The 15,130-nt window shown below is 61.0% G+C and overlaps 1 protein-coding gene across 4 annotated transcripts; it reads left to right on the top strand.

Annotated features, from left to right (window-relative positions):
- Nucleotides 1-3,350: 3,350 nt before the first annotated feature.
- On the top strand, nucleotides 3,351-14,321 carry LOC108509810 (integrin alpha-L-like). 4 transcript variants are annotated; one of them, XM_017839390.1, is made up of 29 exons: nucleotides 3,351-3,431; nucleotides 3,753-3,861; nucleotides 3,974-4,068; nucleotides 4,592-4,650; nucleotides 4,747-4,861; nucleotides 5,120-5,250; nucleotides 5,749-5,894; nucleotides 6,746-6,890; nucleotides 7,558-7,702; nucleotides 7,935-8,002; nucleotides 8,077-8,209; nucleotides 8,663-8,811; nucleotides 9,012-9,143; nucleotides 9,565-9,768; nucleotides 9,849-9,976; nucleotides 10,585-10,715; nucleotides 10,795-10,940; nucleotides 11,531-11,644; nucleotides 11,730-11,942; nucleotides 12,051-12,158; nucleotides 12,242-12,321; nucleotides 12,404-12,490; nucleotides 12,575-12,650; nucleotides 12,723-12,839; nucleotides 13,147-13,227; nucleotides 13,442-13,555; nucleotides 13,622-13,708; nucleotides 13,887-13,997; nucleotides 14,090-14,321. In XM_017839390.1, the coding sequence occupies exons 1-29, from the start codon at nucleotides 3,374-3,376 to the stop codon at nucleotides 14,213-14,215; spliced, it is 3,408 nt and encodes a 1,135-aa protein (XP_017694879.1). In that variant the 5' UTR covers nucleotides 3,351-3,373; the 3' UTR covers nucleotides 14,216-14,321. The 4 variants fall into 4 exon arrangements, with proteins under 4 accessions (XP_017694879.1, XP_017694882.1, XP_017694881.1 ...); XM_017839393.1 differs by lacking the exon at nucleotides 9,565-9,768; XM_017839392.1 differs by lacking the exons at nucleotides 13,147-13,227; nucleotides 13,442-13,555.
- The last annotated feature ends 809 nt before the right edge of the window (nucleotides 14,322-15,130 follow it).

Genomic DNA, 15,130 nt, shown 5'->3' with positions numbered 1-15,130 from the left:
TATCTTCAAGTCTTTAAGACTTTTACAGCCGACTGGAGTCTGTCTGAAGTGTTGTTAAGGAGGAAGATTTCAAAGTGCATGTCATGAAATATATGATTTTTTTTAATGAAAGGGAATATTTTGTTACTTTTCAGTTTAGAGAGAGGTGATAGAAGCATTCTCCAAGTGATGTTGATACTATCTCCTCGGGAGGTCTGGACAGTCTCTTGAGGGGCTGACCCTGTTTGGACAACCTTCCTCCTCACCCCCAACCTCTCCATTTCTGACATTGCCCACTTGGGACTGACATCACTGTTCTTGAATCAGACTTCTCCCGAGCTCTACAGCTGGATGTTAACAGGCCCATGGCACCATCTCCCACCTGCTCTCCTCAGAGATCTGCCTGCACACAGGCCTAGCAGAGTTTTTTTGTAACAAAAGGAAATTAAGCATGAGAGGGTTTCATAAACACCAAAACACCCTCAGTAACCACATGTTCAGTACCAGCTGTCTCTAATGATGTCATCTTCCTGCAAGGGATGATCTTATCAGAAAGGTTTTAGATAGATAGATAGAAAAGATATATAGGAACATAAAAAAGAGCTGTCCGGGCAGACAGGTTCCCAAAGGACAGGAGAGCTTTTAACTGCTGGAATCTCAAGCGAGCAGCAGCTGGCAAGCTGAGAGGTGTCTGAAGGAACAAATCATGGTATTATAGAATATCTCAAATTACTTAAACCGCTGTTTCCCTTTGTGAACCTGGGCTGACTGTGCCTGATGTTGACGTTGTCCTCCATGGTCCCTTTAATAGCACCCACTATCGCAGGATCATAGACTTTCTCAAATTGGAAGGACTCATAAGGATCCACGAGTCCCTGCTGCTTTCAGGACCACATAAAATGAAATCATAGGATTAAGAGCATCATCCATACACTCCTTGAGCTCTGGCAGGCCTGGTAACCACTTCTCTGGGGACCCTGTTCCAGTGACTAACCACTTTCCAGGTGAAGAACCTTTTCCCAATGTCCTGTCTGAACTTCCTCTCATGCAACTTCATTCCATTTCCTTGCGTCACTGGTGTCACTGGTGACAGAGAGAGACCAGCCCCTCCATCCGCTGCCCCCCTTGAGGCAGTCGTAGATGGCAATGAGGTCACCCCTCACCCTTCTCTTCTCCAGGCTGGACAAACCAAGTGACTGCAGCTTCACCTTGTAAGTTCTGCCCTCGAGGCCTTTCACCACCTTGGTTACTCTGCTCTGGACACCCTTTGATGCCCTCCTTATATTGAGGTGCCCAGAACTGCCCCCAGGGCTCAAGGTGAGGCTGCCCCAGTGCAGTCCCAGAGATGCTGGGCCTGATGGCCCCCAGGACACGGTGACCCCTTTGGCTGCCAGGGCACGCTATTGATATATCTTGCCTTCCACCCAAACCCCCAGATCTCTCTGTGGGGCAACTCTCCAGACTCTCATCCTCAGCTGTGTCTGTCAAACCAGAATCACCCCAGCCCAGGTGAAGGATCTGGCACTTGCTCTTAAGAGGTGTTTAGGCCACAGTGACCATCCAGTAGCCAACCTGCAGGCTCTCAGGGCTCCCCAGTATCTGATCCAGGCATATGGTCTCTAGACGAACTAGATCTCAGGCCTCTTTTTATATTTAATGGGGGACGAGCCAAGGCTGGCATGAGGTGCCCTGTGCTGACCCTTTGTCAGTGCTGGTGCAAGTGTCTGAGGGGTCAGCTCAGACCCACCTTGTCAGAGTCCTTGGAGAATGGCTCATAGTGGTAGGACTCTACCCAAAGCATTGTGCACACACGTGGGTGCTTCTTTTGGTTTGTATTTAAGCAAAGTCCTGTGTTTAATTCACCCCAAGGAGTGCACTAAAAACTCCCCCCAGTTTTGTCTTTCTGTATATGTCTGTGCTTCATTAATAAATGCTCAGAAACAACCTCAGTCAGAAGCTCCCTGTATTCTGCGGGCAGAAAGATTAGGAAAACCAGAAAAATGCTTTCTTGTGCTTACTTTTTTTGATAAACTTTTGACTTTGACAGCACCCATGAAACTGCTCCAATCAACCACGTGAGAAATGAGGAAACGAACCCCAGAGCTGTGGTGTGTTTGGGCACTTTGCCTGTTCCTGCTCCCTGTGGTGCTGAATCCCTGAATTGCACATTGGGAACAAATGTCCTGAGAAGTCAAAGTCAGCAACGACCCCCAAGACCCTGAGGGTGTTAACTGGCCCCACTGAGGGTCATCACTGAAGAGACCAGTGAGGTCCTGACTGGTAAGCTGACCATCCCTCGGGGCTGGTGAAGCAGGAAGTCAGAGGCAATGGCTACAGCTGGAAATGTGGGGGTGGAACAGTCCCAGCCCCACCAAGGCCCTTGGTTGTCACTGCCCCAGACTGTCCTACTCTCCCCTGTGCCTGTGCTGTTTCCCTGCACACTTTAACCACCCCTCTGCTTCCCAAACTCACTCTTACCCCAGGATGTGCCAAGATTTACTGATATCATTCTGTCCTCACTGGTTGCTGCTTTAAACACCAGTCTGTCATTACTTTAGGATTTCCCCATGCCTCTGAGTTTCCCATAGCCCATCCAGTTCTTTTAAAGCCTAATTCATGCTCCTCTATCATCCAGCGCATCCCAGCCCCGAATTCAAGCCCTCACTCCTCATCCCAGCACTGAAATAAATGTTCTGTTTTCTCTCCCCTGTCCAGGTGATGAGGGGAGTGACAGAGTGTCTCTGGGGGAACCTGGCATCCAGTCAGGGTGTCCCCCTCCACAGCCCCCACAGCTCCCAGGACCCTCTCAGCACAGCCATTCCCAACCCCCAGCTCAACCCCCATCCAACCTCCCTCCACCATGCCCCTCCCAATGGTGACAGGCAAGTCCCAGTTGCCTGGAGACCTCCAGTGATGGCCCCCCTCCCCCCCAGCACTGGATCCTAGATACCTGGGCCCCCATCCCCCAGTTCTGTCTCCCATCCAGTTCTGGGTCTCCCCCAGTTCTCTCTCCCCCAGTTCTGCATCCTCCCAACCCAGTTCTGTCTCTTCCCCAGTTTGGGACCCCCTCCAATTCTGGTTTCCCCCCACTAAGGTTATCATCCCCCAGCATCACCCACAGTTTTCTGCCTCCCCTAGTTCTGTCCCCACCCCCCAGTTCTGTCTCGCATTCAGTTCTGTCCCCCTCCAAATTCTGCTTCCCTCCAGTTCCGGGTCCCTCCCGGTTCCTTCCCCCCTGCCCTAAAATCCTGTCTCCCCCCTAGTTCTGTCTCCTCCCGTTCTGGGTCGCGGATGCCCAGGGCCCCCTGGTTCTGTGTGGGAAGTTTGTCACCCTCCCACCACAGGAAGGAAGTGTGGGGGTGGGGTAACACGGGGTGACAGTGACAGTGACAGCATGGCAGCCGTGGGGCACGGCGGCATCATCAGCATTGTCTTCGGGGTGCTGTTGGCCGGTATGGGTGCACTTGGGGCCCTGACCCATGGGGGGATGGGGGTCTCTATCCCACAGCAGGGGAGGTGGGGAGCCCTGACCCACTGTGGGGGGGTGGGAGCAGCTAGATGCCCAGATCCTTCCCATGCTCGGGGGAAGGAAGTGAAGCCCCATGTTGGCGCCATGAGGCCTGATGATGGGTGCCCCCTGCTTATGGGGCTCAGCGACCTGGGACCCCCAGTTATGGTGCTCAGAGAGCTGGCTTCCCTCTGTGTGCTCGTTTGGGGGGGCTGTGGGGGGCACGGGGGCTCCTCTCACCCCTTCCCCCTCTCTTGCCCTATAGCACTGCCCCACATCGGAGCCTTCAGCATCCACCCAGTCCCACATCGGGTCCTGACCCCCGGCCAGGGCCGGAGCTTCGGGCACCAGGTGTTGCCGCTGGATGGGGCCCGGTAGGAGATAGGGGGCCTGGACACCTGAATCCCCCAGTTGTGGGGCCCCCCTGACCCCAGGGATTGGGGGTCCCGGGTGGCTGGGACGCCCTGACCCCTCCCCTCTCTCCAGAGTGCTGGTGGGGGCCCCGGCAGAGGTGGGAGATGGGGGGCGGCTGTTCCAGTGCTCGGTGCAAAGTGGGGAGTGCCAGAAGGTGCAGCTGGAAGGTGGGAATGGGGGCATCAGGAGGGGTTGGGGTGCCATTAGGGGTGGGTGTGGGGTGAAATTAGAGGTGGGGATGGGCTGGGATTACAGGTAGGGTTGAAGTGGAATTAGGGGCGATTTGGGTGAGATTAGGATGAGAGTGGGGTGGGTGTGGGTTAGGGAGCACTGGGAGTGGGTGGGGTTAGAGTGGGGTGAGATTAGGGTGGGACTGGGATGGGATTAGGGACTGGACTAGAGTTGGGGGTGGAGGGGATTTGGAGATGGGTTTTGAGTGGGAGTGAGGTGGTACTGGAGTGGGATTAGGGTGTGGGTGGGGGTGGGGGTGTGGGTAAAGTGGTTTTAGGGGTGGGTTTGGAGTGGGGACAGGATTAGGGTGTGATGAGGATGAGATTATAATAGGTGGTGGGGTTGGGAGGGGGTGGGGATGAGATGTCATTTAAAATGGGGGAGGGGTAGGATTAGGGCAGGATCGAGTCTGGATTAGGATGAGATTGGGACAGGATTAGGAATAAACCCCATCCCCAGGGAACAGCACCCGGACCCACATAGGAATGGCCTTGGCCCGGGATGGTGATATCACAATCGTGAGTCCAACAGTTTCCCCACCCAGGGGAAGGGGGGCCCATCCCACCCCCCTTCCCCTCAGCTCCACTCCTTGCCCCTTTCTTCCCCCTCCCCAGGCCTGTGGCCCTGGTTCGACACACGTCTGCGATCGCAATGTCTACACGAATGGGGTCTGTGTCCTGCTGGACCCCCAGCTGAGAACACGGCAGGAGCTGATGCCTGGATACCAAGGTGAGGAGCCAACCCCAGAGATGGTCCCCCACCCCGTGGAGAACAGGGTCACCTCATGGCTGACCCATGGTGGCCATGATGCTTGACCCTGGTGGTTGACCTGTGGTTGACCCAGGGCTGACCCATAGGGACCATGGTTGACCCATGGAGGGCATCATGGACCCACAGTGACCCTGGCTGACCCATGGGGCCATTGAGCCATTCCCTGTGCCCGCCCTACCCCGGTGCTGACCCCCCAGTGCCCCCCCCTGACCCCAGGCTGCCAGCGGGGCCCGGTGGACCTGGTGTTCCTGTTCGATGACTCCAGCAGCATGAGCACCTCCCAGTTCAAGGCCATCCGGGACTTCATGGTGGATGTGATGGAGAAGCTGCAGAACACCTCGATCCATGTATGCCCCGGGTGGGCGTGGGCAGGGGTGGGAGTTCAGTGGGGTGATGTGCAGGGGGAAATGCGTGGTATGGGGCCTACAGGGGCCAGTATAGGGGATGGGGGCCATAGGGGGCACTGTGGGGGATGGGATCTATAGGGGGGACTATGGGGACTATGGAGGCACTGTGGGGGATGGGGGCCATAGGGGGCACTGGGGGGGATGGAGGTGGAGGCTATGGTGGCACTGTGGGGGCAGGAGCTATAGGGGGCACTACAGGGGGATGGGGGGATGGAGGCACTGTGGGAGGGGACTATAGGGGGCACTGTGGTGAGGGAGGCTATAAGGGGCAGTGTGGGGGATGGGGGCAATCGAGGGCACTATGGGGATGGGAGCTACAGGGGGTACTGTGGGGATGGGGTCCCTGGGGGCACTGTGGGGGCACCGGGGGCAATGGGGGACTATGGGGGGCTCTGGGCCCACGGTGGGCTGGACACTCAGAGCAGCCCCTGTGGGCAGTTCGGGGCGGTGCAGTTCTCGGACAGGGTCCAGACCGTGTTTACGCTGAAGGAATTCGCGGCCCGGCCACAGCCCCAGGAGCTGCTGCAGGGGCTGGAACAGCGCGGGGGCCTCACCGACACCTTTGCTGCCATCGGCTTCGTCGCGTGAGACATGCCCTGCCCCGCAGCTGCCCCACTGCCCCCTGCTGCCATCCACTGTCCCCCCCTGTCCTGGCCACCCCTTATGCCCCACACCATCCTCCACTCCCTCTCGCCACCCTGCAGCACTGCCCTCCTAATGCCATCTCTGTGCCCCACTGCCACCCCCACAGCAGGGCAGCACCCCCACTGTTGGGCCCCAGAACCACCCTGATCCCCATTGCACCCCACTGCCACTCCCCACTCCCTCTTTGCCCCACTTCTGCCCCACCCCATTGCACCCCACTGACTGCTGCCCCTGTGCACCCCTGCAACCCACTGCCAACCTCCAGCACCCGCCTGTGCTCCACTGCTGTCCCTTGGCTGCTCCCCACCACCCAGCAGCCCATTGTCCCCCTGCTGTCCCCCCACTGCCCCTCCTCTGCCTCACTACTGCTCCACTGTTGCCCCCCTGCTGCCCCCCCAGTGCCACCTACTGAGCCCCAGTGCTCCCCCAGCTGTGCACTGAGTGCCCCCAGCCCCCACTGCTGCCCAGAGTTGCCTTCCAACACCCTCAGCACCCCCCTGTCCTCTGAATCTGCCCCGTAACCGCACCACAGCACCCTACTGCCACCCCCAGCCCCCAAACCCATAGTGACCCCCCAGCCCTCCCTGCACCCCCCACTGTGCCCCCAGCCCCCAATTACCCCCAGCTCCCACCACACCCCAAAATCCTCAATTACCCCCAGGCCCCACTATCCCCCAGCCCCTCAACCCCCCGCTATCCCCCAGTGCCCCTGCTCCCCAGAACCAGCCCCAGTGCCCCCCACCCGCCCGGTGCTCCCCGCTGCAGCCCCATCAGTGCCCCGTGGCTGCAGGAAGGAGCTGTTCTCGGAGGAGGCGGGGGCGCGGCCGGGGGCACGGCGGGTCCTGGTGATGATCACTGATGGTGACGCCACCGACCACGACCCAAAGGCCCTGGACGCGGCCGAGGAGCGTGGGATCCACCGCTACGTCATCGGGGTGGGTGGGCAGGGGTGTGGCCGTGGTGGGTGTGGCTGTGAGGCCATGATGGAGCTGGACATGGTGGGCACGGTCAGGTGTTGGCATGGTTATGGTGGGACTGGTAGTGGTGTGGGCATGGCCATTGTGTGGGAGTGGTCATTGTGTGGGTGTGGTCATTGTGTAGGCATGGCCATGGTGTGGGCTTGGCCATTGTGTGGGTGTGGTCATTGTGTGGGCATGGCCATTGTGGGAATGGTCATGACTGGGTGTGTTATTGGGTGGGAGTGGTAAGTAGGTGTGGTTGGGGTGGGCGTGGTCACAGTGGGCATGACCAGTGGTGGGTGCAGCAAGGAGTTGTGGTGGTGGGTGTGGCCGGGAGAGGGTTTGGTGGAGCTGAGCATGGTGGGTGTAGTTGATGTGGGCATGGTCATGAGTGGGCGTAGTCAGGTGCAGCTTAGGGGTGTGGCCCTTTGAGGGTGTGGCAAAACAGATCACAAGTGGATGTGGTCATGGTGGGATTGGTAGAATGGCTCACGTGGGTGTGATCATAGTGGGTGTGGCCCTGGGTGGGCGTGGCTGTGGCTGCCCCATCCTGAGGTGCTGGGATGGGGAGGGTGGGAGGTGGGTGGAGGGGATGGACAACATCCACCCCCCACCCCAGCAACGCCCACCCCTCCCGGCACAGGTGGGGAACAACTTCAACAGTCCCGACACGAAGCGCTACCTGCAGCAATTCGCCTCTGGACCCGGCTTCGTGAAGGTGCTCGAGAGCTTCGAGCGGCTCCGCGGCCTCTTCCAGGAGTTGCAGGCGCGGCTCTACAACATTGAGGGTACCCCGGCACCCCCCACTTCCCCAGTCAACACGTCCCCCTCCCCAGAAGCCCGACTGCAACATGGAAGAAACCCCAAAATTGGCTGGGGGTTGCACCCCACCTGCCACCCTAATTAACCCCTTCTTTCCCAATTAGCCCTTCCCTCACCCCAATTAACACCTCCCCCACCCTCAAGTCTGATACCCCCCAGTCCCCTCTCCCCCAGTTAACCTTCCCCCCCTCCCCCCAGGTACTACCCAGCTGAACAGTTTCCACTTGGAGATGTGCTCCAGCGGGATCAGCGTTGATGTCATCCAGGTGGGTTGGGGAGAGAAGGGTTGGGGGGGAGGGGTGTCCTTGTGCCCACGTGACCCTCTCCCCCCTCCCCCCAGGGCCGGCGGGTGACGGGGGCAGTAGGGGCTGATAACTGGGCAGGGGGGCTGCTGGAGCTGCTGGAGCTGCAGGAGAACGAGACCTTCGTGCCCAACCCCCACCCAAAGGAGAGCAGGCCCGAGGGGTACCTGGGTGAGAGGGGTTAATTAGAGGGGAGAGGTTGATTAGGGATGGGGGAAGGATTATATGGATGGAGGAGGGGTCAATAGGTGTGGGGAACGGGAGTTAATTGGGGGGAGAGGTTAATCAGGGGGATGGAGTGGGGGAGGGGTTGAATGTGTGGGATACGGGTTGAGAGAGTTGGGGGAGGGGCAATCTTGTGGGGGGAGACCCTGGGCTGGAGGGTTCAGCACAGTGGGATCATGGAGGGGGTTCAGACCCAACCAGGAACCAGGTGATAATGGTGACCCTAACCCAGGGTGACCATTGGGACCCCATCCCAAAGCTCAGAGTGACCAGGTCATCACACCTTGGTGACCACCTTGACCCTGGTGACCCCAGGCCAGGGACACGTGGTGACCAAGGTGACCCCAACCCTGGTGACCAGGATGACCCTGGTGACCCTGGTGCCCCACTGCCCCCCAGGCTACGCTTTGGCCGGGCTGCGCGTCCCCGGCCGGGTGCTGGTGGCTGCAGGTGCCCCCCGTCACCTCTACGTGGGCGGGGTCGTCCTCTTTGAGGTCCCTGAAGCCACCGGGGACTGGAAGGTGCTGCAGACCCTTGAAGGGGAGCAGGTATTGGGGGGACAGGGTACTCCTGGGTGTCCCCACTCCCCCCACGTGACACAAGTGTCCCCTCACAGGTGGGGTCCTAATTCAGGGCCGCCCTCTGTGCCATGGAGGAGGGCCCCATGGGTGTCCCCATCCTCTCCCAGGTGACACGTGATCCCCATGGGTGCTCCCACCCCTCCATTGACACATATGTCCCTCCACAGGTGGGGTCCTATTTTGGGGCCACCCTTTGTGCCCTGGACCAGGGCGGGGGAACGGTGGCACTGCTGGTGGGGGCCCCCAGCCACTACGATGGGCGCTGGGGAGGACGAGTGCACCTGTACAGGTGGGAGGAGGTAAGGGGGGCACCCCCACCCTGGGGTCACCACCAACCCCCAGAAGTGGGGGGCACATGGCTGTGGGGGACACCAGCCCAGGGACGTTGGGTGACTGTGGTAACCCCAAGCCAAGCCCATGGGATGGGGGTGACCAGGAGGACCCCGACCCAGGGAGGGTGGAATGAAGGTGACCAGGGTGACCCCATCCTGAGGAATGTGGTACTAGAGTGATCAGGGGTAACAACAGCCAAGGGTGACCAGGACCAGGGTGACCAGAGTCCTGGCAAGACCGGGGTGACCCCCAACCAGAGATGTAGGGTCACCACGGTGCCACCATGGGGTGGCATGGTGACCCTGGGGTAACCACAGTGACCCCCACCCAAGGTCCATGGGATTGGGGTTGGCCAAGGGGATCCCCATAATGTCCTTGTGCCCCCAGGATGCCCTGCACCCCTCTGGGCAGCTTTATGGTGCTCCAGGTCACCCCTTGGGCCGTTTTGGGGCGTCGCTGGCCACCCTGGGAGACCTGGACGGTGACAACCTGCCAGAGGTGGCTGTGGGGGCCCCGCTGGAGGATGAGGAGCGTGGGGCTGTCTACATCTTTTGGGGGCATCCCGGGGGAGTGGAGCTCCACCCCCGCCAGGTGGGACCTGGGGACAAGGGGGAGCAGACCCCCACCAGGGGAGGGGACATCAGGGGCTGAGGTGTCCTCTCCCCCCTCAGAGGCTGCAGGGGGACGTGGTGGCCCTGGGGCGTTTTTTCGGACAGGCGGTGGCCGGGGGCCTGGACCTGACAGGGGATGGGCTGGCAGACATGGCAGTGGGGATGGAGGGACACGTCGTGGTGATGAGGTGACATGGGGGGACATAGGGGACACAGGGTGGAGGTGAGGACGTGGGGACATGGGGATGTGGAGGTGGGGACAGGGATGGTGATGGGGACATGAATGTGGGGTTGTGGGGAGAGTGATGGGGGCACGGTGTTGGAGACAAGGACATGGGGGTGGAGATGGGGACACAGGGACCCAGTGGGGTTGGAGAGGGGAATGGAGATGTGGAGACATGGGGATGGGGACAGATGGTAATGGAGTCATGGAGATGGGAATGTGGAGGTGGGGACATGGGACAAGAACATAGGGACATGAGACAAGGACATGGAGACATGGGTGGTGATGGCGGGATGGGGACATGGGGTTGGATGAGGACGTGGGGGTGGGGACAGGGGGATGGGGACACAAGGGTGGGGACAGGGACATGGGGATGGGGACATGGGGGGTGGAGATGCAGGCATGGGGACACAGGGATGGAGACATGAAGGCAGCAGTGGGGACAAGGGCATGGGGGTAAGTCCAGGGGGGAAGGGCACTGGGGAGATATGGGGTACATGGAGGGACACGGGGTGGTGACACAGCCAGTGCCACCCCTGATATGTCCCCTCCCCCATGTCCCCTCCCCTGCAGGTCCCGCCCAGTGCTGAGGGTCACCACCAACTTGACCTTTGACCCTCCCGTGATCTCAACCCGTGGGGTCGACTGTTCTGATGTCACCATTGTCACCATTGTCACCCTCCAGCTCTGCCTGCACCGCTCAGGTCCGGGGAGGGGTGCCTGGGGGGGCTCCAGGAGGTGCTGTGGGGGTTACTGACTTTTCACCCTGACACTGACCTCCAGGTGACCTGCTGACCCCCGTGACCTTCCGGGTGGATGTCGACCCGCAGCGGGCACAAGGTCGGGGGGATTTTGGGGAGGGGCAGCGGAGCTGGGACGGGGAGATGCAGCCAGGGCTGAGCTGCCAGAGCAAGGAACTGAGGGTGCTGGTAGGGACCCACTCCTGGGGCCAGGATCCACACTTAGGGGTGGGACCTACACTTGGGGGGTGTGATCCACGCTTGGGGGGGCATGATCCACACTTGATGGGGATAAGATCCACACTTGGTAGGGAGGTATCCACACTTGTAGGGGCGGAATCCACACGTGGAGGGGTGCGATCCACACTTGGGGGGGTGGGACCTATACTTGGAGTGTGGGACCCACACTTGGGGGGCCGAGATCCACACTTTGGGGGGAGGGAAACACATTTGTGGGGGTGGAATCCACACGTGGAGGGGTGGGATCCACACCTGGGGGGCAAGATCCACATTTAGGGGGTGAGATACCACTTTGGGATGGGGGTGGGGCACACAATTTGGGAGGCAGAACCCACACTTGGGGGATGGGATCCAACTTTGGAGTAGGGGTGAGACCCACATCTGGGGGACGGGACCCACACTTGGGGGGCAGAGGGGAACCAATACTTGAGGGGAAGAACATAGTTTTGGGTGTGGAGGACCCACACTTCCAGAGTGTGGCTGGGGTGTTACCCCCAACTTCTGGGGTTCCCCCCAACCTTATGTGCCTTGTGCCCCAGCCCTGCCTCGAGGACTTTGTCACCCCTATCCGTGCCAGTGTCACCATCGCCCTGCCCGACAGGGATCCCCCAGGGCCCATCCTGCCTCCCAGCACTGGCCCCACCTGGGTCGAGGTAACACCACAGAGGCACTGGGATGTGGGGCACGATGGGTGGGGTCCCCAAAATTAACCCACCCCCTTCTTTCCCTGCCCCATAGATCCCCTTCGAGCAGAACTGTGGGGACGATGAGGTGTGCGAAGCCGACTTGGGGGTCAGGGTGATGCTGGGGGACGCAGCTGTTTTGGGGGTTCCCAGTGCCGAACTGAGGGTTCAGCTGATTGTGGACAACAGGAGGGAAGATGCTTATAAGGTGGCCCTACAAGTGCAGCACCCCCCGGGGGTCTCCTATCGGTGGGCCCGGGCCAGCCAGGTATGTGAGGTGCCCCACATGGGGATCCCAGAATATGGGGGGAGGGAGGGCAGGGGAGGGACAGGGGGGTTTGGGGCCCACAGATCCCAGCCCCCCATCTCCCCCCAGGCCTCTGCCCCGGTGCCCATCACCTGCTGGGACGCTCAGGGCGCCGAGGGGCAGCCGTGGGGCCTCTCCTGCAACCTCAGCTACCCCATCCTCCGTGCCGGCTGGCAGGTGAGATCTGTGGGGCCACGCCCTGGGGCCGGGGGTCGCTGTGGGGTAGCCCCCCGAGTCATCCCAACTCTGCCCAATGCCAGGTAATGGTGGAGGTGACCTTTGACCTCCAGCAAAATGCCACGTGGGGGAAATCCGTGGGGCTGATGGCGACTGTGAGCAGGTGGGATCCGTGGGGTGGGGATGGGTCCGTGAAGTGCTGTGGGGCAGGGAGGTGACACTTGTGGGTCTTACCTGTCCCATAGCGAGAACGAGCCCAACATCACCCTTGGGGACAACACAAAATCCTGGGATGTCCCTGTTCACTTTGTCCTCGACCTCGTGGCCTCCTGGTGAGCCCCACACATTCCTGCTCCATGGATTTGGGGGGGCCCAGGCATCTGGGCCCCACTGATCCCCACCTGCCCCACACACAGGCAAGAAGACTCCACCCCCCACCTCAACTTCACCCCCCCCCAGCCCCACAACAAGACACTGCGGCACCACTATCGGGTGAGCCCCCTGAGTGACCCCTCCCATCCCTCTGCCCCACAGCCCTTGCTGACCCCCAGCTCTGCCCCACAGGTGGAGCTTCTCCGTGCCCCCACCCCGGGCAGCCCCAAACCGCAGGCGACGCCCTTCATCCTCCTGCCCCAGGTGCTGCCTCACGGTGTGGCCGTGGCTGCCCCCCAAGTGCAAGTGGTGAGTGGGGGGCTCTGCCCCATAGGGTGCCCCTCTGAGCCTCTCCCTCCCAGTTACAAGGGGCAGGACCCCCTTCCCCCAGCTCAACCCCTGCCCTCCTGCTGACGCCTGTCCCCCAGCTCCCTCCTGCCCCTCAAAAGTCCTTCCTGCCTTCTACTCCTCCTTGAACCCCATGTGACCCCCTATCCCCCAAATAACCCCTTCCCTTACTGACCCCTTGATCCCTGCCCCCAGTTCACCCCCCTGCCCCCAATCCCCCTTGACCCCAGCTCCACCCTTGTCCCCCAACTCACCCCCTGCCCCGCAGGATCTGGGGGGCCCTTGTGTGGCTGTGGAGCCGCAGCTGGGGGATGCTGTGGGGCAGGAGCTGAACAGGAACATCGCCGAGGTGAGGGGGGGTGGGGGGACCCCAATATCGGGTTGCAACTGGGGTGTACTACAGAGTGTGGGGGGACCCCCATACAGGGGTGCTCTGAAGCAGGGAGATCCCAATGTGGGGGTGCTCTGGGGCCCCCACAGTTGTGGGGCACTGCAGAGGGCCCCCCTCACGGTGGGGCAGGGGCAGGGCCCTAACTTTGGGGTCCCACCCCTCCTACCCCCAGACTTGCTCCACCCCCCACCTGAGGCTGTTCCGCTGCCCCCCGACCCAGCTGACCCCGGGGGTCCCTGTGGGGGTCACCGTCAGCGCTGCCCTGCGGCCCCTCCCCCACAGCCAGGTACCCCTGCCCCCACCCCTCCTCCACCCCAAAGCCTCTCCCCCTCTAACCCCTCCCCCACCACAGGGACCTGCCCACTCCCACTTTTGCTCCGCCCTCTGGCTCACTCTGGTCCCGCCCTTTCTGGCCACGCCTCAATTCCTCCGAGCTCAGGTAATGGCGGGGAGGGGCTCTGGGTCTATAGAGGGAGGGGCTCTGGGATGGGGAGGGGTCTATTTGGAAGCCACGCCCCAATTCTTCTGTCTACAGGTAATTGTGGGGAAGGGGCTGCCCCATAAATTGGGGCAGCCCCTCCCCCACGCCTGACCTTGACCCCTCCTCCCCGTTTTAGGGGGTCACGGAGGTCGAACTGCTGTGGGAAGTCAACCCTCTCCCCGGCTACGTGGGTGGAGGGGTGGGGGGGCTGCTCCTCCTCCTCCTCATCGTCCTAGGCCTCGCCAAGGTGAGGAGGGGGGGCTCTGTGAGTGGTGGAGGGGTGAACCCCACTTTTGGCGTGCCCCTCCCCTCCATTCTTACCCTGCCCCTCCCCCACAGTGCGGCTTCTTCCGGAGGAATTACCGGGAGCGGATGGAGCGGGAGGGGCCAGAGGAGGGGGAGGGAGAGGGAGAGGAGAGTCCCCCGAGTGGGGAAACCCCCAAAGAGGGGGACTCACCCTCCTGACCTGCACTGCCCCTCCCTCACGGGGTAAAGTGGTTCTGGGCCCCTCCCCCCCCCAAGGGGTTTCCAGCCCCCCTCTCACCCCAATAAAAGGCTCTCAAGCCCCTCCCCCACCATAACGGCTCCTCCCATTGTCTTCACTGGTTTTACTGGGAAGCCCTGAGAAAAGGGTGAGGGGGGGGAGAGGGAAGGGTCATGACGCTGCCCCTCCCCCTCTCCAAGCTGGTTCTGAACACCGGGGAGGGGCCCAGGGTTCATTAAACCCCCCGCAGCACATTTGCCCACCCTCCTCCTTCCTTGTTTGGCCTGTACCAGCCCCAGGGTGGGCGCAGGCCCAGGGAAATGCCCGAACCCCTGTGCCTGACACAGGTGAGGGGCACCTGAAATCTGAGGGGCTGGAGCGTGTCCAGAGCTGGCAACAGGGCTGGAGAAGGGGCTGGAGCACCAGGAGCAGCTGAGGGAGCTGGGCCTGCTCAGCCTGGAGAAAAGGAGGCTCAGGGGGCACCTCCTGGCTCTGCAACTCCTTGACAGGAGGGGGGAGCTGGGGGGGCGTCAGGCTCTGCTCCCAGGGAACAAGGGACAGGAGGAGAGGGAATGACCTCAAGCTGTGCCAGGGGAGGGTCAGGCTAGATGTCAGGAGAAACTGCCGTGGAAAGCATTGTCGGGCATTGGAAGGGGCTGCCCAGGGAGGTGGTGGAGTCTCCATCCCTGGAGGTGTTCAAGGAACTGGATGTGGCACTTGGTGACAAGGGGGATGTTGATCACAAGGTTGGACTCGATGGTTTTGGATGGATTTTCCAACCTCAGTGATCTCGTGATTCTGTGAACTGGGGTGTGTAGTGGCCCACTGGAAGGCAACTGGGAGGTCTGGATGGACAACTGGGATGTCTAGTGTGGGAAACTGGGAGGTTTTATGGG

Source organism: Lepidothrix coronata, unplaced genomic scaffold, assembly GCF_001604755.1.
Source record: "Lepidothrix coronata isolate B3197 unplaced genomic scaffold, Lepidothrix_coronata-1.0 Scaffold407, whole genome shotgun sequence".
NCBI classification, from domain to species: Eukaryota; Metazoa; Chordata; class Aves; order Passeriformes; family Pipridae; genus Lepidothrix; species Lepidothrix coronata.
This window is presented reverse-complemented; position numbering and strand designations above follow the sequence as displayed.

What these genes read in the sequence shown, in the direction of transcription:
- LOC108509810 (XM_017839390.1), top strand. Translation starts at nt 3,374, where the DNA reads ATGGCAGCCGTGGGGCACGGCGGCATCATCAGCATTGTCTTCGGGGTG. An exon ending in GCAAGGAACTGAGGGTGCTG is followed by an intron (nt 10,941 to 11,530) that starts GTAGGGACCCAC and finishes CTTGTGCCCCAG; the next exon opens with CCCTGCCTCGAGGACTTTGT. An exon ending in CTGCCCCCCAAGTGCAAGTG is followed by an intron (nt 12,840 to 13,146) that starts GTGAGTGGGGGG and finishes CCTGCCCCGCAG; the next exon opens with GATCTGGGGGGCCCTTGTGT.